This window comes from Meles meles, chromosome 5 (genome assembly GCF_922984935.1).
Source record: "Meles meles chromosome 5, mMelMel3.1 paternal haplotype, whole genome shotgun sequence".
In the NCBI taxonomy this organism is placed as follows: domain Eukaryota; kingdom Metazoa; phylum Chordata; class Mammalia; order Carnivora; family Mustelidae; genus Meles; species Meles meles.
In genome coordinates, this window is record NC_060070.1 from 144151433 (window position 1) to 144179311 (window position 27879).

At 40.9% G+C, this 27879-nt stretch overlaps 1 protein-coding gene across 1 annotated transcript in view; it reads right to left on the minus strand.

Annotated features, from left to right (window-relative positions):
* Nucleotides 1-20068, minus strand: part of DEK (DEK proto-oncogene) — a 33402-nt gene extending 13334 nt beyond the window's left edge. Inside the window, exons 1-7 of the mRNA XM_046005459.1 lie at nucleotides 19917-20068; nucleotides 19357-19519; nucleotides 16055-16156; nucleotides 15699-15808; nucleotides 14580-14674; nucleotides 13006-13126; nucleotides 7236-7424 (exon numbers count right to left, since the gene is read on the minus strand). Of these exons, the coding sequence (XP_045861415.1) occupies nucleotides 7236-7424; nucleotides 13006-13126; nucleotides 14580-14674; nucleotides 15699-15808; nucleotides 16055-16156; nucleotides 19357-19510 (771 nt within the window). The 5' untranslated portion in view covers nucleotides 19511-19519; nucleotides 19917-20068. The remainder of the gene's footprint in view (nucleotides 1-7235; nucleotides 7425-13005; nucleotides 13127-14579; nucleotides 14675-15698; nucleotides 15809-16054; nucleotides 16157-19356; nucleotides 19520-19916) is intronic.
* Between the last annotated feature and the right edge of the window lie 7811 nt (nucleotides 20069-27879).

Here is a 27879-nt window from a genome sequence, read left to right on the forward strand (position 1 = left end):
TCCAGGATCGAGTCCCGCATTGGGCTCCCAGCTCTTTGGGGAGTCTGCTTCTCCCTCTGACCTTCTCCTCATGCTCTCTCTCACTCATTCTCTCTCAAATAAATAAATAAAATCTTTAAAAAAAAAAAGAAGAAGAAGAAGAAGAAGAAGATATGGTCCATATATACAATGGAGTATTATGCCTCCATCAGAAAGGATGACTACCCAACTTTTATATCAATGTGGATGGGACTGGAAGAGATATTGCTGAGTGAAATAAGTCAAGCAGAGAGAGTCAATTATCATATGGTTTCACTTACTTGTGGAGCATACGAAATAACACGGAGGACATTGGGTGAAGGAGAGGAGAAGTGAGCTGGGGGAAATGAGGGGGAGACGAGCCATGAGAAACTGTGGATTCTGAGAAACAAACTGAGGGTTTTGGAGGGGAGGGGGTGGAGGGTTGGGTGAACCTGGTGGTGGGTGTCAAGGAGGGCACGTATTGCATGGAGCACTGGGTGTGTTGCATCAACAATGAATCTTGGAACACTGAAAAAATAAATTAATTAAAAAAAAAAAGCTTTTGCTTAAAATCAAATTTGAATCTAAATCAGTAGTTCCATATAGACAACTCTGAAGACAGAAGCATATGCACTAGCCACTCTGGAAAGAGTAATATGGACAAGACATTAAGAAATATTAGTGTACACCTGAAACTAATGTGACATTGTGCGTCAACTGTACTTTAATACTAAATATACACATACACATACACACACACACACACACACACACACACAGTGCAAAACAGAGGATATATCAACCTTGCTCTTGGAGTCAAGACTGACCAAGATACAAGATATGAAAGTACACGGCACGTCGCAGAGTCTCGGGATGTCTGCTCCTTATGTTTACCAAGAAACGCTTACTGAATGAGTGGAACCTCTCCCCAGGTAGACTGTTCCTAGAAGACAGAGGCCAGGTCTCTTTTTCCCTCCTCAGCAAAATTCAGGTAGAATAAGGCCATCGTTCTGAATAAACAAGAATGATGCATCTATTATTCCCAACTTGCCCAACCTCCTGAGCTCTCCAGGGTCTGGCTTCAGTGCACACTGCTCTAGCTTCAGCTCTCACTGCTTTACTTCTGGACACATGACATAACCACAAACAAGTGTGTCTCTCCGAGGGACCCTGGGCTTTCTTGCTCCCCATCTCTGTCCACATGTCCAACTTTCCTTTCTATTCCCAAGGTCGATTTCAACCAGCATTTGTATCATTTCTCTCCAAAGCTTTCCCTCAGCGATAGGAATATTTTCTTTGGGAATCCTATATTAAGTATCATTCGAATGGCATTTGGGTAGAAATTATTTTCTGGAACCTCAACAGCACTTAGTGTATTCTCAATTTATTGAACTGAATAAAGTAAAAGTGACAACATCAGACACACCTGCTTTAAAAATCTCAAAATATTTTGGAAAATTTTAGTAATTACAGCAAACCCATTATGTGTCATTACAAAGGAAAAATGTTGGAGGCACTCGTGAGAGTTAACTAACATTTTGTTACTTAATCAAACAAGAGTCAAGACTTGAGTCTTTCATCAAAATACGTGGGAAAAAATTAGGTGGCTAAGTTTAAAAAAAAATTAAGAAAAGGCTAGTTTCCAAATTGTCATGGAATTTATGAAGATTCTAGCTTATTTCTGAATCTGCTGTGAGTGGTTCAAACAGAACTATCCAGTATTATAGTAAGTTTTAATGCAAAACAGACAAAAGGGAAACACAAAAATTGACAACTGCCATTAATTTCAGATAGTACCTCATACTGTGATTTAATTTTGTAAAAGATTAGTAACAGAAATTTTTTAAAATTTGAAAAGGATTTTCTGTTATCTCTGATAATAGAATCAGAGGAAGGACACAAGTACTTTTTGAAGGAAGGCAAAAAAAAAAATCTTGGGAGGAAAGGCTTACCTATCTTTTATAGGCAGCAGGGCTCTTGAAGGAGGGTCTCCAAAAAAGACGCCTGTCACAGAGCCAGAATCCTGTCCTCACAGCAGAAAGGTTGTACTGGGTGAACAGACGAACAAAATAAAAATTAGCTTAAAATACACTATTCTTTGAACAACTTGGCTGAGAAAACTCAAGACTGCCAAGAGTAAAGAATGTGCAAGGCTCATTATATCACAAAAGATATGAAAGCCAGTTAAAGTCTAAGATTTTATTATGATTATTCAACTTTGCCTTCCTGAAAAAGATTTTAATAATTGATACGGTTTTCTAAATCCTCTTTATCAAATTATGAGATGGGGGTGGAGGTGGGGACTCTTTTTTTTTTTTTTTTAAGAAAATAATTAAGGACTAACGAAATTTTAAATTCACCCTCCCACTACTACCAAATAATTCCCTGAATGGTCCAAATATATGTTTACCAAAAAAGGTAACTAAAGTCTCTCTGATCTGCCAAACATGGTAGGATGGCTCACTCAGCGTCTTTATTTGCCTTTCTCCACTGATGTAAGAAAGCTACCACCTGGATCTCAGCTTCCCCTGCAGCTGGAGGTAGAGGGGTGATAAAGTTCTGGCCAAGGCAACATACACGGAGATCACTGGTAAAAGGTATCCCCCCGGGGGGGAAAAAGCAAACACATTTAGAAGAAAGCCTTTGCTCTTCTCTATCAGGAGCAAGGACTCAAGGTCTAAAGGTAAAACCACCATCTTGTGATCACGAGGTTAAGTGCCACATATGCAGATGGCGGCCGAGGAACAAAGGATGTTAAAATTCTTGATACCTTTCTCGAGCTGATGTACTGGCCCCCAGATTGCCTGTCTGTGGATTTCCTGTCATGAAAGAAAAAAGAACTCCCGTTTTGGACATTACTAGTAAGGTTTTTAAGTATTTACAGCTGAAGACATTCCTGATACATATGAGTACATTCAGATAAATTTTAAATACCAAGTAATAGTTCAGTTTGCTGTATACTTTTCCAGCCGCAAGAGTGTTATAAAAATACTAAGAAAACAGAAAGAGTATTAGAATAAAATTTTAAAAAACTAAGTATGCTTTTAAGGGTCTAAGAACTTTTTCTCCAGGTGGGAAGCCACGCTTCCCATTCTGTACTCTCCAGTAGTTCTCTATGCCTAAGGTCTAACACTCTTGGTAAATGACAAACCTCAGCATGGTTTAATCTCACTGGTTCATTTGAGCAATCTTCTCCTAAAGATGCTAATCCAGTACAGGAACCAAATGATTTTCAGAATAACTTTATAGGAAATACCTAAACGCGTCATTTTCCTATTCCCTCATTTTTAAGAAATTTCATCTACACTACAAATTTCCCAATTCTAAACTGCTCTCCTCCTACTTTCCTAACTAAGCAAACGTCCAAGAGCCAAGATGGTAAGTTTAAAACAACTCTTTAATAAAGTCACTCTTGGAAAAAAAGGGCTTCTTAAGAAAGGGAGGATCTGGGGCACCTGGGTGGCTCAGTAGGTTAAAGCCTCAGCCTTTGGCTCTGGTCGTGATCTCAGGGTCCTGGTATCAAGCCCCACATCGGTCTCCCTGCTCACTGGGGAGCCTGCTTCCCTTCCTCTCTCTCTGCCTGCCTCTCTGCCTACTTGTGATCTCTGTCAAATAAATAAATAAAATCTTAAAGAAAAAAAAAAAAAGATTTAAAACCGCTGTGAACCACTCACTGCCTATTACAGAAACAGAACGCCAGGTACAGAGAACCTCCAACAAAATGTCTTAGCAATTCCTGGCTAACAGGCTTAAATATGACACGTTTTCTTACAAAACCCTTAAAAAAACCTGACAATTATTTTAACTACGTGGTTTCCAGTGACTTCAATCTTACATTTGAGATAATAAATTAACTTACAAATATCCTAGTCTTCCACACAGCTACTTCTGAAAATGAGCAGGTGAATGAGTAACACTCAACCTCACATAACTGGTCAATGGACAACTGTAACTCGAACTGGATTTCTGCTTCAGAGTCCTGACTTTAGCAATGGGACATAGATTATTTAGTCCAAAAGCCCTCAGTTGACAGAGGAAATCAAAGATACCATTTACCTACACAACTTCATACATAGTTATTTACTCCAAGAATCTAAAATAAAACAAGAATATATTAATGGAGGAGAGGCCTTTTTTTCCCCCCAAGTTCAAGATTTTTTCTTTATTTGACAAAGCATAAGCAGGGAGACTGATGCAAGACTTGATCCTAGGATCCAAGATCATGACCTGAGCGGAAGGCAGACACTTAACCCACTGAGCCACCCACGTGTCCTGGGGGAGAAGTCTTTTATTTAAATAAAGGAAAAATCTGTCTCAGGAAATAAACAGAATAAGTAATATTACCTTAGTAACTTAATTTAACATAGTAATTTTCTATGAAAAGAATCTACAAAAAAATTCTATCTACAGGCAATTCACAACTTTGCCAATCAACCTGTAACTCTTTTAGCCTCTTAGAAAAAGAGGTCCATGGGGTGCCTGGGGGGCTCAGTCAGTTAGGCAGCTGCCTTCAGCTCAGGTCATGATCCCAAGGTCCTGGGATCAAGCTCCACATTAGGCTCCTTACTTAGTGAAGAGCCCACTTCTCCCTCTCCCTGCCCCTCCCCCTGCTTGTGCACTCACTTTTAATATCTGTCAAATAAATAAAATCTTAAAAAAAGAAAAAAGACGTCCTCTCATAGTAATAAAAAAACATAATGCCGCTTGTGAAGTCCCTAACAAAGTTAGTACTTACCAAGTCCTCAAAAAAATGGAAAAATAAGGGAAAACACAGTTACCATAGAAATACTGTTCCTCCTGCTAGTACTCACCATTCATAGGAACAGAATCAGAAATAAAGTTGTTTTTTTTTTAAGATTTTATTTATTTATGTATTTGACAGCGAGATAAGAGTACAAGCAGGCAGAGTGGCAGGCAGAGAGAGAAGCAGCAGCAGACTGTCCACTGAGCAAGAACCCAATGCCAGGACCCTAGAATCATGACCTGAGCCAAAGGCAACTGCTTAACCGATTGAGGCACCCAGGCACCCCAGAAATAAAGTTTTTTGAGAACAGTCCTAAATCTGAGATAGCTTTAGAGCCATGAATAATAGAGTTATCAAGAAAAAAAAAAAAAAGAGTATTTCTCAGTCCAGATTTTACTAGATTGTGTTTTAGGATGTTTGTCAGTACCAGTTCAAGGACAAAAACCAAAGAGGAGAATGGAGCGTTATGATACAGCATTTATGTTGTGTGACTTTATATGACTGTAAAAGTCTATTTGTGTTTTCTTTTTTTCCTACATGGATTTTCACCATTTGACCTGGGTTTCTAACAAATGATCTTTTCATAGTGCCGTAGAAAGGCTTTGATTTGTAAGTGGGACAGTTCCACTTGTGATCACTGTCCAGGAACCAATATGGTTACAAATCAGAGGTCATCTATATTACAAACTTCCAAGTAATTCTACTTAGAATAGGACAATCATCTGGAAAGCAAGTAAGAAAATGAGTACAAAACACCCTCACCTTTTAACCTGCACCCTAGCAACGACAGAAAGCCTAGGTTTAGGAATACTACATATGATAAAAGGTTATCTTAATATTATTAGTAATAGCAGCAGCTAATACACAGTACTTGTACCAAGCACAGCTCTAAGTGGTTTAAACAAAGTCACTGAAATCAACCCTTTGAGGCTGGTCCTGTAATCAACCACATATTACAGATGAGAAGCTGAGGTATACAGTTTATAAGTAATCTGCCCAAAGTCATACTCCAAGATACAGTTGAGATTTGTACCCAGAACAGTTTCCAAAGCCCATACCCATAATCACATTGCCTCTACGGAAAAATTAAATGTTTATGTTCTATGACAACTTTTCATGCTTTAAATCTGCCTTTAAAAAGGTTTTAGGAAGCACAGTGAACACATGTAGTAACAACCCAAAATCTGTTGAATGAGGATGATTATTACTGCAAAACTGCTATTACAGATTCACATGTAAACAAACCTGTTTCCCTCTTGATGTCCTTAGAATCTATTCCATAAAAAACCTTAGAGCTGAGATTTCTCATCTTCCTTTGCTCCAAAAACATATTATGAAATACCTGCTAGACTTGTAATATTCTTTTGTAAATTATTATGCATTTCATACTTAGCTTTATAGAACCTAAGTCTTTGTCTTTACAAAACTCTGACATTAAAATAATCATGGATTTTATGCACCTAAAAACAAATACACACACATACAAAATCAGAGTTCATCCCATCTTTATTCCTTCTAATCCAGGACTTACCAACTGGAGGTGATCCTCCTGCCCCCACCCCCAAGGACATTTGGCAATGTCTGGAGACATTTCTGGTATTCACAACTGGAGGTTTGGGGGGTTGTAGGGGAAGGTGCTATTGTCCTCTACTGGGGAAACATTCTGTAAGGCACAAGACAGCCCTCCACAACAAAGAATCACCTTGGCTTAAAAAAGTCAAGCCAATTAATAAGTCCCTAAATAAGACAAGGAAGATGACCCAATGTACATAGCAAGGTCTGACAAATGAAAGAGACACCAGAACAAAGTTAAAACAGTCTCTACCAAAACACTATTAACCATAATAAGAAATCATCTGAGGATATGCATCAACAAGAGGGTAAAGCTAACTTTTTAAATGGCTTAGCAGCTCTCTTCCTCCTGAAGTTTCACTTGGGAAATGAAATATTCTCTAAATTTTACAGATATGCCCAAGGAAAAGAAAATGGCAGGCATTCCTAAGTGATACAAAACTTGCCCACCCATCAAATAAACTTGAAACACTGTTCTTCTCATTAAATAATCCCCAATGAGTTGAGAAAAACCTGGGGTCCTTAAACCCCTTTTTTCCATAAAACAGAACAAAATGCCTCAAATCAATCATAAAATACAACATAAAAAAATTCTCAATCTGCTTCTTTGGGTTCCTGTTCAGTACATGTACTGCTCTCCTTTCCCATTTACCTAATCTTCAAGGTCCAGCTCAAATCAAGCCAACCTCACTCTTGCAACTCCAAACTCTCGCATGGCCAAAAAACCAAAAGCTCCATTAAGAGAAAGAAAAGATCTATACTTAACTATTTTTGTGTCTTTGGAATTAAAAACAACCAATATGGTAGTAACAGTTTCTAGACTGTTTCTTGGCTATACCTATCACATGACAGGAATATTTAACTCTCCCCATGGAAAGAAATGAGGAAAAAAAAAACCCCAAAACACCCAACATTTTACCTCCTCTTCACTTTCTTTATCTTCATCATCTGAAGACTCTTCTTTGTTTTTCTTTTCATCTTCATCACTGCTGGATTCATCTGAGAGAATTTCAGGACATTTGGTTCGCTTAGCTTTCCTTGCCATTCCAGAACTGTTCCGTTCCTTTTTGTTGCCTTTGCTAGAACTTTTTTTAGATTTTGGCAATGGCTGTGTATAATAAAATAAAGATAACACCAAAGGGTGATTATATTTCCAAGTCAATCATTTTTGGTAACTACTTATCAACTCAATCATTCTTGTTCCTGTCTCAAGAAGTATTTCCAAACTTAGCAGCTTCACAGAGAACAATTCATCTTTGAAGTGTCAAGCTGATCTTTTTGTCCACACTACCCTTTCATTTGTGTTCTACTACCCAGGTAAGACTCTTCACAAATGCTGAAATACATACTCTGTGTTCTGACATGGGATTAGAAGCCCAAGCACACACTGTATTAATCTCAGACAGTTATTTACACTTTATCAAGGCAATATTTTGAGTTAGACTTGTAATTCATTTCATTGCTGTAAGCATTAAAACTGTCAATGCCATCAGGGAAATACAAATCAAAACCTCAATGAGATACCACCTTATACCAGTCAAAATGACTAAAATTAAGAAGTCAGGAAAGAGATGTTGGCAAGGATGTGGACAAAGGGGAACCCTCGTGTGCTGTTGGTGGGAATGCAAGCTAGTGCAGCTGCTCTGGAAAACAGTATGGAGGTTCCTCAAAAAGTTGAAAATAGAGCTACTACCATGCTATGGTCATTGCTATGACCCAGCAATCGCACTACTGGGTATTTACCCCAAGATACAAATGTAGTGATCCGAAGGGGCACATGAACCTGAATGTTTATAGCAGCAATGTCCACAACAGCCAAACTATGGAAAGAACCTAGATGTCCATCAACAGATGAATGGATAAAGATGTGAGATCTATATGTCTACATATATATACACACACACGTATAAATATAATACATATACACAAGGGAATATTATACAGCCATCAAAAATTGAAATCCTGCAATTTGCAACAACGTGGATGGAACTAGAGGGCATTATGCTAAGCCAAATAAGTCAATCAGAGAAAGACGATTATTATGTGATCTCACTGATATGAGGGATTTAAGAAACAAGACAGAGGATCATAGAGGAAGGGAGGGAAAAATGTAACAAGACAAAACCAGAGAGGGAGACAAATCATAAGACTCTTAATCTTAGGAAACAAAAAGGGTTGCTGGAGGGGAGGGAGGTGGGAGGAATGGGGTGGCTGGGTGATGGACACTGGGGAGAGTATGCGCTATGGTGAATGCTGTGAACTGTGTAAGACTGATGAATCACAGACCTGTACCCCTGAAACCAATAATATACTATATGTTAATAAAAATTAATTAATAATCTCATCCAAAAAACCAAAAACCTATTAATGCCAGAGGAGATTTTTGCTTTAGAGGATCCTCCAATCAAAAGATTGCAGACATCCATAAAGGAAATAAAACCTCACTTTACACATCCTGAATTTATGAACTATATAGTTTATGTACATATTACCTCTGGGCTCTACTTTCAGTAATGCCAGAATTATACTCTCATTGAGGATTCTAAATATGCAATTAGTGTTGGGATGTTAATTATGAAGCTAATTAAGAACCACAAAATACATGTATTGTTTTTACTCTGGTGTTTAATTAAACCACACATATTTAAAAAGCAGAGATCATGCAAAAAGAATGAATACTGTTACGCTGAAAAAAATAAATAAAATGGAAAAAAAAAAAAAAAGCAGAGATCATGTGAGGAAACAATTTGATTATATCAACCAGCAAATTTGATTTTTTTAAAAAAGATTTTATTTATTTATTTGACAGACAGAGATCACAAGTAGGCAGAGAGGCAGGCAGAGAGAGAGAGAGGAGGAAGCAGGCTCCCTGCCGAGCAGAGGAGCCTGATTCGGGACTCGATCCCAGGACCCTGGGATCATGACTTAAGCAGAAGGCAGAGGCTTTAACCCACTGAGCCACCCAGGTGCCCCAGCAAATTTAATTCTTAAATGCTCTCTTAGGGGAGTATTTGCTAGCTTACGAAATTGAAAACCATAAAATAACCTTGCATAAGAGATCTGAAAAGATTTACCCTGAGGAATTACAATTTCCAAAATAGGTATCTTTTGTTTTTATTTTGCCTTTATTATTTTCTATAATAAGCAGAAACAGTAAGGAAAATTGGGTAACATAACCTTATGATATGCAATTGTATAAATGTTAGAGGTACTTTAGGAAAAATCTTTCATGAAGCTAGCAGAATCACAAATTCTTTCTCTTCTAGAAATTTTCAGTCTTAAAGGTCACTGTCCCCTGCACATAAATTAAGAAAAGGTGGTTGGTTTTGTGTATTTAGTGTTCTCAGGCTATGTACAATCCACAAGACAGCCTCTAGCTAACCCCCCAAAAACCTATCCTTCCTAAAGGCAGACTGGGCAAGAGTCAATGTAGGTCATTTCAGGAATTTTAAGTCAGTAGACCAGTGATATTTCTCAGGGTTTCTCTATACGGGTCTATTTAAAAACTTCCTTGAATGTATATAGATATCCTTATTATGTGACCTGTTACTATTACCAACTAGTACCAGGAACTAAATCTATTTGTATAAATTCTTTGCTCTTACTGGAGCAAAGGTGACTCACTGTCCAAACTATCATATGAAATCCCGGACTCAAATATATTAGAAAAATGTGGTATCCCTTACTATCTCAGTTCAGGAACCAGATACAGGTAGTAAGAAAAAGATCTGTATATGGATTCAGTAGTAATATGATGGATGCAAGATAATCTATGCAGGAAGTGGAAGAATACGTTAAATCATTCAAAAAAATACAACTTCCAAAAATAAGGAGCTTTAAAAAAAAGTAATAATACATAGATGTTTTAGAGCTTTCTCTATTAGAGTCTCTATTAGAGTCTCTAATAGTTGACTCTATTAACCAGAATCCAGTCTCAAAAGCATCATCCCTTTTTAGAAACAAAATCTGAAAAATAGATAATCAAGGTACAAGTACAAAAAAAGGATAGTAAAACAATGTTAATTCAATAATTTTATTATTTTGGAGAAAGAAATTAGTACTAATAAGTTTATAGTGTTTTTCTTAAATGACAAAAAGGTATGGTAGTGTAGAAAATAACTTGAGACTGATTATCATTAGACTGAGGATTAGTTCTCACAGAATCTTACACAAAAGTGGATGAGTAAGAATTGGATTCCGTGGGGGGAGGGAAGTTGGGTGAGCCTGGTGGTGGGTATTATGGAGGGCACATACTGCATGGAGCATGGGTGTGGTGCATAAACAATGAATCCTGAACACTGAAATAAATTAGTTAAAAAATTTTTTAAAAGAGTTGTATTATGTAAGGCTACAAGAGTGGTTCTCAGAATATGGTTCATGCACCCTGGGGTTTCCCAAGGTCTTTTCAGAAGCCCATGAGGTCAAAACTATTTTCATAATAGTATCAAGACATTATGTACTTTCTCTTTTCACTGTGTTGACATTTGTACTGACTACGCAAAGGCAAAGGTGACTGTAAAACTGCAGGCACCTTAGTACTAAAGGTGGCGGAGGCCACCAACTGTGCTAATAGTCACTGTATTCCCCACAGCTACAAACTAGAAAGAAAAAAAAAGATGTTTCCTTTAAGAATGTCTTTGATGAAGCAGCAAATACTGTATTAACTCTCAACCTGTATGTGTCTTTATGCAGTACACACTGAACTTGACTGGTTTTCTCAAGAAAAACCCCGTGCACAACTGAGCTGTGAGCTAAGCTAGCTACCTCTTCCATGAAACACTGTTCATAAAAGAACTGTAAAAGTATGCCTATTCAGACTTAGATACTGAAAAGACATGTGTTCAAAATAAAGATGAACCTGTCACTATAAGGAAAAGTGATGGTATTTACTGCCAATGACAAATGTCAAAACTTTACATGGATTACTCACATCCATCACCATGAACTAAGTCTCCCAATACCTAAAGATTCTTCTGATGAGATGGTGGTTATATTAATGAATGACTTTTTGACAGTGTTTAGTGGAAATGTGCCCACATTTGGAAGATCTGAATAATTCAGAAAAACCAATAATTTCCAAATGGTGAATGCAATTACAAAATCATAGATAAAAAGCCCAAAAGTTCACTGACCTGGTTTTAGAGACTACATTATAATGAACCTTTAATAAACTACTACTGTGGAGTTTTGGTACTGTATCAAAGGAGAAAACATGTAATTATCGCCAGGTTTTTAAAATATTCCTTTTTCTAACTACTTACCTATGAGATGATTTCCTTTACATACTTTAAGTAAAAAAGTCACATGTGCAATAGATTGAAATGCAGAAGCAAGTGAGAATAGCCAGACATGAACAGACTTGCAAAAATATATTCTTCTAATTTTGGGGGAAGTCTAGTTATTTTTCATATAAAATATTACTTGTGTTAACAAGTAGTAGGCTTACCGTTATTTTAAAACTTTTTCAGTTTTTATTTATAATACAGTAAATATCAAAATAACCCATATAAAAGCTTCTGGAGTCCTCATTAATTTTTAAGAGAGTAATCAGGTCCTAAAAACCAACAATTAAAAAATCACTGAGGAAAAGAATATAAACATATCCCTCGTAACCTAAGCAACTTAGTAATGTCTTCTGGAGAAATGGTACTAAATTGTCAGGTGAAATTGCAGTCTGGCCATAGTAAAAACTTAGAAAAATAGATACTCATCTTTAAGCCAATTCAAAACACCGAAACAAAAGATTTACCATGGCCCTCGGGTTTTCAGCTGCATGACAATTTACGAAAATATCCTTTTATCAGTCTTTGCGCAGTTAATGATAGACTGAACCAGCAGCAGATAAAACCAAAGTCCCAGAGCTATTTTCTGATTGATAATCTTTATGACTTCTCCCCCTCACTGAAGGTATGCCCCTGAACTCCTAGGTCCTCCAGATCTCTTCATAATTTCTTTACTATCAAAATAAGGAAGAATATTAAAAATATTTTCTGACAAACTTCAAACAAACTGAAAAGGCAGGGTCAGGTAATGTGTTAACACTTCAACAGACATTTCAAGTCAGTCATGTCATTTGTTAAACAATTTGGGCAAACCTAATCTAAATTTAAGGAAGAATGGGGGAAAGTATAAGACCACTGTACTTCCCTGTCCCGCTCCGGCTCTGCTGATTCTGGAAACCCAATCCAAGAAACTTGTAAGAGTCAGTTTGGATATTTTTTGTTTTTGTTTTTTTAATGTTCTATTTTCATAACCTTATTCCAGTGTCTAGAAATCATCCAATTCTAACATATCCCTGGTCTTATCTTTCCTGACCTGGCAGAAGGCTGCACACCCTCCCTGACCAATCCAACACCTCACCCTCAACTCAACCTGTTTCTGCTCCTCCAGTGGCTTCTAGACGTATAACCCTGGCACTGTGTACTTCTGTCCATTTAACTTAATTTAGTGAATAATTATTTTTCTGAATCTTATACTTTTTTTATCTGGTGAGAGAATGTATCTGTGTGGCTTTTATGTTATTTCTATCATGAACCTGTGGCAGATATGTCAACAGAGGCATATTCTTTGAATGCAGAAGGCAAGACTGAATATTGACAAGAAAGGCTAACTAAATTGTTCCATAAAAAAAGGAAGGAGAGACTATGAATACTTGATTTGTTACTGAAATAATAAAAATTGGTCCTCACTTTGCCAGAAGGCTTTGGATGCATTAAGAAATTCAAGATCCTCTTCACCAGTTCACTATTCACACCTGATCTCTCCAAATCAAGAACCTCGCAGATGCTCTTTAACATGGCATTTCTAAATCTAAAACAGAAAATCAAAGAAACCAAATTTATTATGTACCAAAGTTTATATTCTCCACAACACCATAAAAGACAATAGCTAACAAAACTGGCTCAGGTACAAACATTAAAGAAAATCCAATGTTTCTCCAAATCTAAAAAGTACTTTCCTCATAATTTTGACTAATGTACAAAATACAACCAAATATGATCACTGATAAATTGAAAACACCGTTTACTAATTAAGTTTTAAAGATAGTAAAAAGAATAAATGAAGTTGGGGCATTTGGGTGGCTCAGTCAGTTAAGCATCTGACTCTTGAGCTCAGCTCAGGTCTCAATCTCAGGGTCAAAATTCAAGGCCCAAGCTGGGCTCTACACTGGGCATGGAGCCTACTTAAAAAAAAAAAGTCAACTTCCTAGGAAATAATGTAAAAGGTTTGCAGCACTATAAAATTCACGGATTTGACAATGCTTCAGGTTGGTGATTAAAGACTACATTTTCCCCCTTAGCACTCCTACTATGACAACACTTTGATGAAGAAACAGGTAATCATCTTTTTTATTTAGAACTCTTAAACTAGGGGGGAGGTGGGATTGGGAGAGGGGGAGCGGGTATGGACATTGGGGAGGGGAGGCGAACCATAAGAGACTATGGACTCTGAAAAACAACCTGAGGGTTTTGAAGGGTCAGGGGTGGGAGGTTGGGGGAACAGGTGGTGGGTGATGGGGAGGGCACGTTTTGCATGGAGCACTGGGTGTTGTGCAAAAAGAATGAATACTGTTACGCTGAAAAAATTAATAAAAAGGGAAAAAAAAAAGAACTCTTAAACTATAGGGGATTTAACAAACAACAGCTCTTAATATAACATCATGCTTGCATTATGGTAAAGAACAGTGTTCTTATCAAATTATCTTCAAAATAGTTTAAATGGTACCTCTAAGTTCGCGGAAGAGAGTGGCCGGCAGAGAACAAGAGTGGGGAGATTTTTCACTATATTCCCCTTTGACTTTTTGGTCAACATGAACAACTTGTGTATACAGTTCTTCTAAGAAGTAGAAATGTCGTTACATGTGAGTTTTTAATACTCTTAATAGTCACTATTGGAAAGTAATGAACATCCCAAGTTGATAGTTATGAAGAAAAGTCAGATCTTGGCACTTAAAGAAAAGAATTCGCAGTCTACTAAAAATGTCTAAATGAGGGGCGCCTGGGTGGCTCAGTGGGTTAAAGCCTCTGCTTTCGGATCAGGTCATGATCTCAGGATCCTAGGATTGAGTCCCACATCAGGCTCTCTGCTCAGTGGGAGCCTGCTTCCCCCTCTTCTCTCTGCCTGCCTCTCTGCCTGCTTGTACTCTCTGTCAAATAAATAAATAAAATCTTAAAAAAAAAAAGTCTAAATGGTCATATTTAAATGATTAAAAATAAACTTATAACACACTGATCAAAACACAATACTTATGGAAATAACTTACTTTTTCAACATTTCTTCCTTCTTTTTGTATTGGACACTTCCTTTTTCAAATGGAAAGCCACTGAACTGACCCACATTCTTCTTTAACGAGGACACCTGAAAATGTTTCCCTTATTATTAATGCTATTTATTACCCAGTGATGTACATAAGAAAAAAATTCAAAGCCAACATCTTTATTTTCGTATCTGTCTCCCACTTACAACAGTGGTTTATTCAGCACTTCTTATCACAACTGAAAACTGTACTTGTTACTAAAGTACTGACATTGTAAAAGGCTTTTAAGTTCAATTCTTCAAAAATAACAACTTCACTTTGAATAAATTTCCATCCGGGAATTTTTACTTGCAACTATAAAACCATAACTAAATGTTATCTGACAACACTGGGGGATGTGGAAAGTTCCTTCTTAGAAAACCTCCCTTTTCTTAAATAATACAAGTCACGAGTAGTTATTTATTTTCCAAATCAGTCAGTCATGGATTTTATTCTTTGAAAAGAACAAAGGACCTCCAAAAGCTAATACCACTTAGCAGTAATAAGACCTGCGTATATCACACTGTAGTGAAGGTGACATGAAATTATACCATGCTCTAGACATTTGATTCTAACTGCAAGCTTCACTTTGCCCATGCATAACCAAAGCAGTTTCCTCAATTATACAAAATATTGAAGTTGTGTGTACAGTGTAATTTGGTAAATGATATACCGATTTGTTCTGACAAATTCCCTGACAAAAAATTACCACGTAATTTACCAGATTATCTGCTCGAAATGAGATACAATTACACTGTATCATTTATTCTGAATAGCTAGATATATCCAAAAAATAAATTTAATACATTTAAAGATCACTAAAAATCACCACTATTTGGATTTCACATTTTGAAATTTCAGTTTGGCACAAAAATAACTATAGTACAAAGCCTGGATATTACAATCCTACGGCTAATATCTAACTATATATTCTACAATAAATCATTTAATAAGTATGTGTCTCAGCTTGTTCACTAGTATGGTACAGAAATTGAACTAGCTGATTGCTGAAGTCCTTTCCAGAACAAAATTGTGCTTCTTTTCATAAATATGTTACTAGGCTAAAGATATAAAAAAGGTCTTAACTGTGCCTGGTCTGTTGTAAAGCAGTTTATGTAGATTTCTAAGTTCATCGGTTTTCTTTTTACTCAGGAAGAAATGTATCCTTTCGATTTCACAAAGTTTCTGTCCCTTTCCTAGAAAAAAAGAAAAAAACACTGTAATAATTAAATACCCTTTATGTGTTAATACATTTACAAAGTCATTTTAATCACAATTATTTTACAGCATAATTTACATAGAGCTTTTGCTGAATAGGGCAAACTAAATAAAATTATATCCATAATATATAACCACTTAGTCAACACTAAAAACTAAGCACCGCTGACCATCATTTTGTACATTCAGGCAGTTTTACCATAAAATGAAAAGAACAAACTTACCTTGTGCAATGGTAAATGGCTCTCTCTGTAAGGAAGAGACTTGCATGGTCAATCTCTCTACTTTTTTCTTTTCCCTCTTGCCTTCCACGATGAGACTTTTTTCTAGAAATTAATTTAATACTTCTTAAATAGCTAAAAGCTTAAAAAACATGTTAAAACTACGGATAAACATGTAGCAAAACCCTGCAGAAACCTCTAATACCTTACTCTTCTTCTGACCAAGACTGAGAAGCAAATGATGAAAGAAAGATGAAATAAGTTAATAGTGTCACCAAGTTTTTTTTTCGAGTAGCATTTTACTTACCTTGCAACCTCACCAGGGATCCAGTTAAAAAAAAAAAAAAAAACACAAAGCAAAGTTTTATTGTACTACAACTGTTGCCAATGAAAGTCTAGTCACTGTGCAAAATCACCACAGCCCTCACTAAGCCTACTTTTTGATTAGACCTAATTCTGTTGATTGTGATTTAGTTTATGGTACCTCGCCAAACAGCAAGTTTAGACAGAGATTATAACTTCAAAAACATACAAAGAAAAGCAGTAATTCAGTAAGCAAATGAAAGAAAAAGAAAGACCTTAGCTAAGGCAGAGCAGCCTGAAATTGCTATAAATAGGGTAAAAGTCTACAAGTTTACATTTACTGCAACTGACAGGGTGGACGTCACTTTGTAGTTCAGTAAATGTTTATAACAACGGCCATAAATCATTCTAAAAAAGTTAAACTGTTTATAGTACAGACTGCTTTTATTTAAAAAATAAACTAGAAGATAAAGAACATATACTTTAAAACTTAAAAGACTGAGCTTAAATTTCCAAAACGATTTAACTACTGAGATAAATTCAGATTAAAAAAAGAGGACACTATCACTGAAGGTCCTTTCATTCATTCAACTGAATTCCTGTTTTGTGCAAAGCTTCACTAGATACTAAAGGGGGGATGAACAGATGGTTAAGACACTGAAGAACTTTTGAAAGAGATCATGTCCACTGGCAGTGATGAGACACAAACACACTCCAAGCAGAAGATGATAGAAGATAGAACACTAAAGGAAATCTACAAATAAAAGTTGAGTTGAAGAGAGTAATTATTTTTGGATTAAGGAAAAAGGATCAAAACACTGGAGTTGGCTTTGGCTTTGAAGGATAGGTAAGATTTGGAGATGTAAGGATTTGCACAGAAAGAATTAGGAAGGATAAAGGGATTCCATCAGGTATATTCTGGCAATGGTGTGCGGAGTGAAGAAAATGCACTCTACCGCAAACCCTGTTATCATGCTACTTCCTTTCCCTGAGTGATTTAAACCATCTGCTCATGTCTGATTACCATCCATAAGCTAATGACTTTCCTGATCTCTCTCTAGCAGGAGTTTCAAATCAGCTATCAGGGGCAACAACTGGACAGCTCCACTTCTTGTCTTACAGGTACCTAATGCAGTGCACGCAAAACAGAAGTCATCATCATCTCCAAACGCGCTCACCTTTGGGAGTTCTATCTTTCAGAAAACAGTAATACTGTCAACTCAGCTGCTGAAGACAGAAACCAGAAAGTCATCTTTTCTAGCTCCTCCCCCACCCAAGTCAAGTCAATCCCACCTTCATTTGGCACAGACTACACTGCCTTGTTTCTGCGATGCCTCAGCTGCAGAATTAAATTTTCAGGACTAACCAGGATAAAAAACCTTTACAATTTTAGTTGTTCCACAAACACCTCAAATGAGGGAATAGAACAATAAGCAATTAGAACAAGTACAGAATTGCTTCGGGGTAATTTTGGGGGAAAAAAAAATCACAACTTCAGCCACCATCAGTTCCCCAAGCACTGCTATATCTGCCATTTGTCGTATTTTTACATGATTTTCTATAATTTTTCCTGACACATAGGAATGCATCATCTAAGTGGTATCACAACCCTATCTTTAAAAAGAAACTTAAGGGGCGCCTGGGTGGCTCAGTGGGTTAAGCCTCTGCCTTCAGCTCAGGTGATGATCTCAGGGTCCTGAGATCGAGCCTCACATCGAGCCTCACATCGGGCTCTCTGCTTAGCAGGGAGCCTGCTTCCCTCTCTCTCTCTGCCTGTCTCTCTACCTAATCGTGATCTCTCTCTCTCTCTCTCTGTCAAATAAATAAATAAAATCTTTAAAAAAAAAAAAAAGAAACTTAAAAACAAAAAATTGGGAGGAAAAAAACACTGGAGGAAAATTTTGGACTAGTAGTTGAGATCCTGCAGCCAATTTTCAGTTACTGCATTATGAATAATTTAGAAGTAAATTTGTATATTTTTCCTAAGCATTTTTGTACTTAAAGTGGGGAAGTGCTCCTTTCTCAGAACACCTACCACTTAAACCATGTAATCTCAACCCAGGTTGTACTCATAAGGTGCTGACCATGGGCGCCTTTAGACTTAAAAGAAACTGACAGGGGAACCCGGGTCTAGGAAAAAAAACTTCAAACTTCTTCCCAAGTATGGCTGAGCTGGAGCCACCTGAGAAACAAACCTAGACTGGGCTAAAACCATCAGAGAATTCTAAGAACTGTGATCTGGATTTTTAAGTGGCTGCAGACGTTTTCAGAAGCTGGCCCTGCCCCCACGCGTGCTGGGGAAAGCGATGCTGTACCCCCGAATTCTGTCGGGTTCCACATGCCTCCAGGTAAATACTGGTTAATACTGCTGTTCCGCAGCTCCAAAACTGAGACAGCTTTCGGAACTCTTTCACAGCTCACTGCTTTCGTGTTTAACTACTTTCTCAAGCAGCAACAGCTTTCACTGGTGTTTCCCCGTGAAAGTTAACTCCCCCGGGCCTTTGAGAAGGGCCTCTGCTGAAGTTCCGCAGAGATACCAAAGTTGTCCAAGTACTTCCAGGGCTAGTAAAATAACGTCTTTAAGTCTTCATGCGGTTTTTCAGGAACGACCTCGCCATAACGTCCAAAGACAGAACAACACCTGTACTTATATTAGCAAAAGATGGAAATGAAAAACGGCTGCCCTAGCGACTTCAAAAACTAGCGGTTTTAAAAAAGCAGATCTGAAACTCAGAAACGTCCTGTCGCAGGGGAAGGCGTTGCGAGCAGCACTGCCGGCCAGAAGTCCACCGCACTCCAAGACACGCAGGAACGCCGCTAACACGTTCTCTCCTACCACCTGGAACCCACCGAGTTAATGCTCCGCTGCTGCACAACCCCAAACATTCTCGCTAGAGATCCCTCCGATTTGGCGTCTCCGGGCGCAAAAAAAAAAAAAAAAAGAGGGGGCAGGAAAAGGGTTTTCTGTGAAATCCATCACCAGGGACCCGACTTTCTCCCACCTTTTTCTTCCTCCTCCTCCTCTTCCTCCTCCTCCTCGTCGTCCTCGTCCTCCTCTTCACTTTCCTCTCTCTGGCCGGGCATTTCGGGTTCTTTCTCGGACGCGGGCTGGGCGGGGGTTCCCTCTCCCTCTGCAGCTGGGCCCGAGGAGGACATTCTGTGGACCTGCGGGCGGCCAGGAAGCCACACGTCTCGGTCCCCTCGCTCCCCGCGGCAGGAACGGAACGGCCGCCGCGACCCGCCCGACGCTTCCCCGCCCCGGAACGCCGCGGGCCCGCGGGAAACCCGACCTCAAAGTTGCCTCCTCCCGCGGCCGGGACAGCCGCGCTCACTCCCCAGGGGCGACTTCCCTGCGGCTCCGGGTATTCCCGAGGCGGGAAACCGCGGGCGCCGCCCCTCCCTCCGCCCGGCCCGCGCCGCCCCCCGCCCGCTCTCCCGCGCCGCCGCCGGCCGCCCCGCGTCCCCTCCCCCGCCCCAGGCCGCCGTCCAAATGGCCGCGGCGGTGCAGGCGGGCGGGCCCGCGGCGCCCTCTCGGCCTCCCCCGCCCCGACGCAGCCCTCACCGCGGGTGCCGGCCGCCGCGGGCCTGGCACGCGAAGGCACGAAGAGGCTTCGGGAGGCGGCGGCGAGCGCCGAGGAGGAGGCGCACGGGCCGCTCTCTGGCGTGACGCTCGCGCCGCGCTCTCGGCTCCCCCGAATCAACAAAATTTTCAAAATGGCGGTTCGGGAAGGAAAGCGGGAATGCGGCGGCCAATCAGGGCCGCGAGCTAGGAGTTGGCGCGCGCGGGTGGGGGAGGCGGGGCTGCCGGCCGCCTCCGCGGGGAGCCCGGGCCGGGGCGCGGCCGCGCGGGGTCGCCCGGGCCGGGGGCGGAGGGGCGGCGCGCTCTGGGGCCGCAGTGGCTTCGGGGCCTGGCTCGTGGGATCTCTGCTGAGGAAGCGTGCGGGCCGCGTCCGGGGCGGCTGGCCGGCCTGACTGGGCTGATCGCGAGAACGCTAGGGGGCCTGCCTGGGTATTGTCTCCTCGGTTCCTTCCCGGAAAAGGGGGGCAGCCTGGCCCGGGAGGGGGCGGGCGGTTGGTGGCGGAGAAGTTTCTATCCTAGGAAGTCGCTACCTACAGTGTGTCACAGAGCTTGGGAGGAATTACTAAATGGGTGGTCTCCTATAGGTTCCAGAGACCGTGCTGGGGGCGAGTCCTGAAACTGCCGTATTTCTCAGGACCCCTGGATTGTAAGTTGCACCGAAAGGACAAGACCCTACGACGTTGAAAGTTCACGTCACCAAAGGCAAATCTATGTCCAGATCTGTAAACATAGGGGGATATGTGTGCGCGCGCGATTTCCGGGTGCAGAGGGGTGTGAGAGAGAGCAATAATATAGGAAATACGGTACTGCCCGGTCCAGACTTGTAAATGTGGGGGCCGTGTGTATGTGAGTGTGATAATAGAGGAGGCACGGTATTGCCCGGTACAGACCTGTGGATGTAGATGTGTGTGCGTGTGTGTGAGAAAGAGATAATACAGGAAGTATGGTATTGCCCAGTCCAGACCCGTGACTATGGGGAGATAATAGAGTAAATACGGCAATGCCCAGTCCAGACCCTTAAGTGTAGGGATGTGTGTGAGAGATAATAGAGGAAACACGGTATTGCCCAGTTCAGACCCGTAAAGGTGGGAGAGATCGTACAATAAATACGGTATTGCCCTGTCCAGACCCTTCTCCCGGAGTTCTAGGCGCAGATATCTTTTAAACTCAACATTTCAAAACCTGAACGCAGTATTTTCGCCCCTCAATAGCTCCCGCCTTTCTGTATGTGATTCCCTTCCTTTCTTTTCCCTACTCCTCAACCACTCGGTGCCCAAAGGATCCTTTTAGTCCATGGGCTTAATGGAAATATGAGGAGTTAAATTTGCCTGGAGTCCGGATTGCGTGGCAAAAATTAGACATTTTCTTGGAATCCTCTCTTTTCCTTTTGGGCCATAAGCCAGTTCTGCCATCTCTACCCTCAAATTTTATATCAGTTTCCCCACTGTTCTGATGCCACTCAAATTCTGTCCGTCCACCCTTTTGCTTCGATTTCGAGGCAGCCTCTCACTGGCCAGGTGGCTTCCACATTGCCACCCCTAACCCCTGCTACTGGCCCAGCCGCCAAGGTGATTTTTTTTTTTTTCCCTAAATTATCAGTTTGGGTACTCTCTTGCTTAAAACCCTCCAGTGGTTTCTCTTTCTACTTGGAATAAAATTCAAAATATTTACGGTTCATGGGGTAACTGGATGGCTCAGTGGGTTAAGCCTCTGCCTTCTGCTCAGGTCATGATTCCAGGGTCCTGGGATTGAGTCCCACAACCGGGGTCTCTGCTCAGCAGGGAGCCTACTTCCCTTCCTCTCTCTCTCTCTCTCTCTCTCTCTCTGCCTGCCTGTGATCTCTGTCAAAAAAAAAAAATCTTAAAAAATGTATGGTTCATAAAGTCCGATGCAATCCAGTTGTTGACAGTCTCACCTCTCTGACACCTGTGGCTATTGTGGCCACACAAGCCTTTGATGTTCGCCCAGAAAGCCAAGTTCATTCCCACCTTTGAGCTTTATGCTTTTTTTTTTCCTGCCAGGACCACTTTTCCCTCAGAATCTTCAAACAATTTGCATTTTCGCATTGTTTAGCTTATGCCCAGGTGCTTCTGCTACCCCCATAATACCATCACTAGTCCCTTCCCATCCTTTTTCATTCATTCATGTGTTCATTCAAAAGTGTTTGCTGAGCACCTACCTCCCACTCATCACTGGGAGCTAGAGATCAGAACTATGTCTCTGCAATCTTCAAGCTTGCATTCTGGTCGAAACAATGAACAAAGAAGTAAAAATGCTGATGACAAATTGTGGTAAAAATAAAACAGGTTAAAGGAGATAGGAAGTAACCAGTAGGGGGGATGGGGTCTTATTTTACGTATTTGGTAACTGTTAAAAGATGATATTTGGAAACAGACCATAGATAAATGAGAACACTGGAGAAAGACTGGATAAATTCTAAAGAATTCTTTTAAGTATTGAATGTGGAGTATTAGAGGCAGAGGGGAGTCAGTGATGACTTTTGGTTTTTGGTTTAATAACCAGAACCAAGTAGCTAGTAACCAAAGGATGAGGAAGACCTTAGGAGTTGGGGATGGGAGGGAAGGGCTTCTTTGTTCTTTGGGGGCGGGGAATGGGGAAGCAAATTAATTGTTTTGCTTTGGACGTACTAGGTTTGAGATTCCTATTAATCTAAGTGGAGAATCAGAGTAGATAGTTGGATGTGAGAGTCTGGCATTCAGGGGAAGAAGCTCTAGTCAAGACATAAATTTAGCAGTTGTCAACATGAAGATGGTATTTAAAGCCCTGAGTCTGAAAGAGATTATTAACCGTGAATATTGGTGCAGATGAGGAGAAGGTCCAGATTATACTGTGGAGCTCTCCAGTGTTTAGAGGTTCAGGAGAGGAAGAAGAACCAGCAAAGGAGATGAGAGGGAGTTACTGTAGCCAGTGGGGTGGGAGGAGAATCGTGGGTTGTGTGAGTTGTGTCTCAGAAGGCAAATGATTAAGAAGTGTCTGAAAGGGAGAGAGCGATCACTTGGGTCAGAAGCTGCCAAAAGGCCAGGCAGGGTGAGAACTGAGAATTGCCCATTAGACGTAACAATGCTGAGTTGCCAGCGGCACTGACAACAGCTGTTTCTGGGGAGGTGGCATGTGGAAGGTGCCACGAGTGGGGTTCTAGTGAGACAGGTCGGCAAGGAATGGATTCAGACACTTTCCAGGAATTCTGCTGTTAAGCGGAGCAGAGAGATGGAAAGTAGCTCAAAAGGAGTTTGGTTTTGAAGAAGGACGATATTACCAAATGTTTATGTGATGATGGGAATGAATCAGTAGAGAGTGGAAAGTTCGTGCTGAAAGAGAGGGAGGGGCCGGTCTCTGTAAGTGGATGCGGAAGCCGAAGTTAGGGGCCAGTTAGTTATGGGGGACCAATACCTGTGAAAGGAAGGGGGAGATGCAGGGTTGGGCAGAGGAAGAGGTCAAACTGAGGCAGACCTGGGAAAGCCTTAGCGAATCCCATGGGGAGCTCTAGATGTGCGCTGCTCTGCATAGTGTCCTTCCTCGTTGGGCTTTTATAACCCCGCTTTGCTCAGTCACTGCATGCAAGCTGCCCCAGGAAGGGCATGACTTTAGGCAAAGTGACTCCATGGCTATGGCAGATCATGGTGGGGGGGGGGGGGTTCTGCAACTTTGTGGCAGGTCTTTCCTTGAAGGGAGATCTGGGTGGCCCATTTCCATGTCTACCCTAGATAAGAGGAGATGGGTTCTGGTACACAGAGTAGGGGTTGTCCTTAGATGGGACAGTGGGCAGTTTCTACACAGTAACAAGAGGGAAGGTAGAGCATATGGGTATTGACTCTGGATGGGGGTTGGCACATGCAGTGGAGTTTTAGAAGTTCTTATTCCTTGTTTCTGGCAGCAATGTCCACGATAGCCAAACTATGGAAAGAGCCTAGATGTCCATCAACAGATGAATGGATAAAGAAGATGTGGTATATATATACAATGGAATACTATGCAGCCATCAAAAGAAATGACATCGTGCCACTTGCAACGACATGGATGGAACTAGAGGGTATCATGCTTAGTGAAATAAGTCAATCAGAGAAAGACAACTATCATATGATCTCCCTGATATGAGGAAGTTGAGAGGCAACGTGGGGGGTTTGGGGGGTAGGAGAAGAATAAATGAAACAAGATGGGATAGGGAGGGAGACAAACCATGAGAGACTCTTTTTTTTTTTTAAAGATTTTATTTATTTATTTGACAGAGAGAGATCACAAGTAGACAGAGAGGCAGGCAGAGAGAGAGAGAGGGAAGCAGGCTCGCTGCTGAGCAGAGAGCCCGATGCGGGACTCGATCCCAGGACCCTGAGATCATGACCTGAGCCGAAGGCAGCGGCTTAACCCACTGAGCCACCCAGGCGCCCCCATGAGAGACTCTTAATCTCACAAAACAAACTGAGGATTGCCGGGGGGAGGGGGTAGGGAGAGGGTGGCTGGGTTATGGACATTGGGGAAGGTATGTGCTATGGTGAGTGCTGTGAAGTGCATAAACCTGGTGATTCACAGACCTGTACCCCTGGGGCTAATAATACATTATATGTTAATAAAAAAATTAAAAAAAGAAGTTCTTATTCTTTTAAGTGTCTCAGTGAAATCAGGAGCCAAATCACCAGAGTGTGGGAGAGGACTGTTGGAGCTTTCAGGAGAGGCTAGTCATGTCGGAGAAAGGGAAGGATGGATTAGGGAAGGTAGTGTGGTTACCAGCTTGCTCCAAGGTGGACCCAGGGAGATGGGTGGCCATGAGGTCAAAGTAAGGACTAGTTAGGATTATGGCTTTTGTCCAGCTGCATTCATCTACTTGTGAGTAGCTCTGAAGATGGCAAAGATTTGGGTTTAACCAGGCTGGGATTTTGCCAGCCACGTATGAAAAAAGGAGAGAAGGGAAATGTGAAGAAATGGACAGGACACTGAATGTAATGATGGAGGGTAGAATCTGAACCGAGCAGGGAGGAAAATAGGGCAACAAGAGACTTGGTGAAAATGCGGCAAGATCCAGAATTTCACTACCTGGGATTTCTGGGTGGCTCAGTCGGTTAAGTGTCTGCCTTTGGCTCAGGTCATGATCCCAGGACACTGGGATCAAGTCCTGCATTGGGCTCCCTGCTCAGCGGGGAGCCTGCTTCTGCTTCTGCCTGCTGCTCCCCCTGCTTGTGCTCTCTCTCTTTCTGACAAATAAATAAAACCTTAAAAAAAAAAAATAGAGAATTTCAGTACCTAAAAACTGTCTTGTCTTCCCCGCTGAAACGTTAGCTCCTTGTAGCTGCCCAGACTGGATTATTCATCACGGAATTCTCAGCCCCTGAAGCAGTGTCCAACACCTAGTAAGTGGTTAGTAAACAGATGCTGAAGGAATGCATGCCAGACACATTAAAGTCTCATTACGAAGGGCAGAATGCTTTTTGTTCAATGTGATGAGAAGATGCATGCGGACAGGACAGGCTATTTCAGCAAAAGTTCACTCAACAGCAGTTCAACAGTTTTGGCTAACCTCAAAGGTTTATTTCTCATGCTGTAAAGCTCCCTGTCCGTGGAGGCAGCTCCCAGGGCTTCCCTCCATGTGGTTTACTCATTGCTCTAGGCTACTTTGGTCCTGTGAATCCACCGTGCCTGGAGTTCACAGTGGTAGGGGATAGCGCAGGAGGAGAACTCACTCCTGCTCTTCTGGGGTTCTGCTCATTAGCCAGTGACCAGACGAGTCACCAGACCCTACCGAACTGCAAAGAATCCAAACAACATGGGGGCACCTAAGAAAGAATTGGAGAGCATTGCTGTCTCTGCAGCTAAGGGGCTGATAATTGCAACCAGTAATCGAGAAAGTTTTTATCAACACTGCCCACATATATCTACCTTTCTCATACACCCATCTAGCCCTTCCGCACACCTATCTGTCTTTCCCAGACTGTAAGCTTCATGGGTCCATGCTATTTATTATTCTCTCCCAGTTCCTGGCACGGTGCCTGACACAGTAAATACTTCAGGAATATTTGTTTAATTGAAATGAACCCTTTGGGTTCTCAGGGGCATGAGTCTGTTGTCTGAATGCTATTTAAAGACCTTCCAGGAATATCAGCTCAGTAAATTAACATGGCTTGAGTAAATGGACAACCAGATTCTTATTTAAACCTGGTCATAAACATAAATATAGCGACACATTTGGTCCTTCTAAAAACAAGATATCATACTCTATTTTGGTAGAAAGAGTTAGCCAAAGTACACAGCTTAGTAATTTGAGATTAGGTTTGAAAATATGTGACAGCAACAGTTGGGTGATAAACTAGGTAGTCCAGCTCTGACAATGGCCAGGGAAGACCATTCAAGGTAAGCAGTAGGAGAAGTTGAGGGAAATGGTGGTGAGATTATAAAAGCTGGAGGACAAAGGATAAGTAATTACCAGATTTTGGCCCTGGTAGCCAATTTTGCTCTATATTTATCAAGCATTGTCTGTAACACGATGCATGAATATATCCCTATCAGTTGTTCCATTAAATGGAACCAAAGAAATAGAGAAGCATGGAACTTTGGTATTATTTCCATCTTTCACTGTAAAATAGGGAAATCAGCTCTGGTGAAGCGGGCGTTTGTGCTTATGGGTTAGTAATTAGTGCTTACGTATTGCATGGAACACTGGGTGTCGTACATAAACAATGAATTCTGGTACAATGAAAAGAAAATTTAGGGGTGCCTGGGTGGCTCAGGGGGTTAAAGCTCCTGCCTTCAGCTCAGGTCATGATCCCAGGGTCCTGGGATCAAGCCCTGTGTTGGGCTCTCTGCTCAGTGGGGAGCCTGCTTCCTCCTCTCTCTCTGGCTGCCTCTCTGCCTACTTGTGATCTTGGTCTGTCAAATAAATAAATAAAATCTTCAAAAAAGGAAAAAATTTTTAAAAAATTTTTAAAAGGAAAAAAAAGTCTTAGATTAATACTTTAAAAAAAAAAATCAGTGCTTAGATTATATTTAATACCACCTCTGTGGGCCAGATCAGAAGCTCAGAGGCAGTAAAGTGTTTTCCACTACAAGCTCATCACCACTGTCCCAAGATTATCGAAATGGGGTGTTCTCTTAGGTAGTAGGTATGTCTAGATCACACCCATGTTAGTCATTCTCGGTTGGCTCCCATTCCACATAGGACCGAATTCAAACCTGCAACAAATTGTGTGACATTCTGAGGCTAAGTTTACTTGTCCAGCTTCATCACCTTCTCTTCCTTGCTATTCATACAGGCAACCTATCTTTTTTTTTCTTGTTTTTTTCTCCCTCTCTTTCCCTCCTTAAAATTTAATGGGGTATAACTGGCATGTAATCAAATGTACATAAGGAAAACATCCCAGGGGTACCTGGCTGGCTCAGTTGGTAGACCAGATGATTGTTGATCTCAGGGCTCTGTGTTTGAGCCCCATGTCAGGGGTAAGGTTTACATTTAAAAAAAAAATAATGATAATTTTAAAAAGATGATAATTTCATCCTATCTGGTGAGTTTTATTTTTTTAAGATTTTATTTATTTATTTGACAAAGCGAGATCACAAGTAGGCAGAGAGGCAGGCAGAGAGAGGGGAAAGCAGTCTCCCCGCTGAGCAGAGAGCCTGATGTGGGGCTCGATCCCAGGACCCTGAGATCATGACCTGAGCCGAAGGCAGAGGCTTAACCCACTGAGCCACCCAGGTGCCCCTCTGATGAGTTTTGACCTATGTTTACAGCATGGGACCATGCACAATGAAGACTGGGAACATATCCACCACCTCAAATTTTTTTGTGCCCCTTTATTTTGCTACCCTGTCATCTCTCCAATCCCTACCCTTGGACCATGACTGATCTCTTATCTGCCACAATAGAAAAAAAATACACCTAACTCTGAAATCGTCCTATAAATTTTATTTTCAATTCAGACTTTTAGAAATAAGATATTTC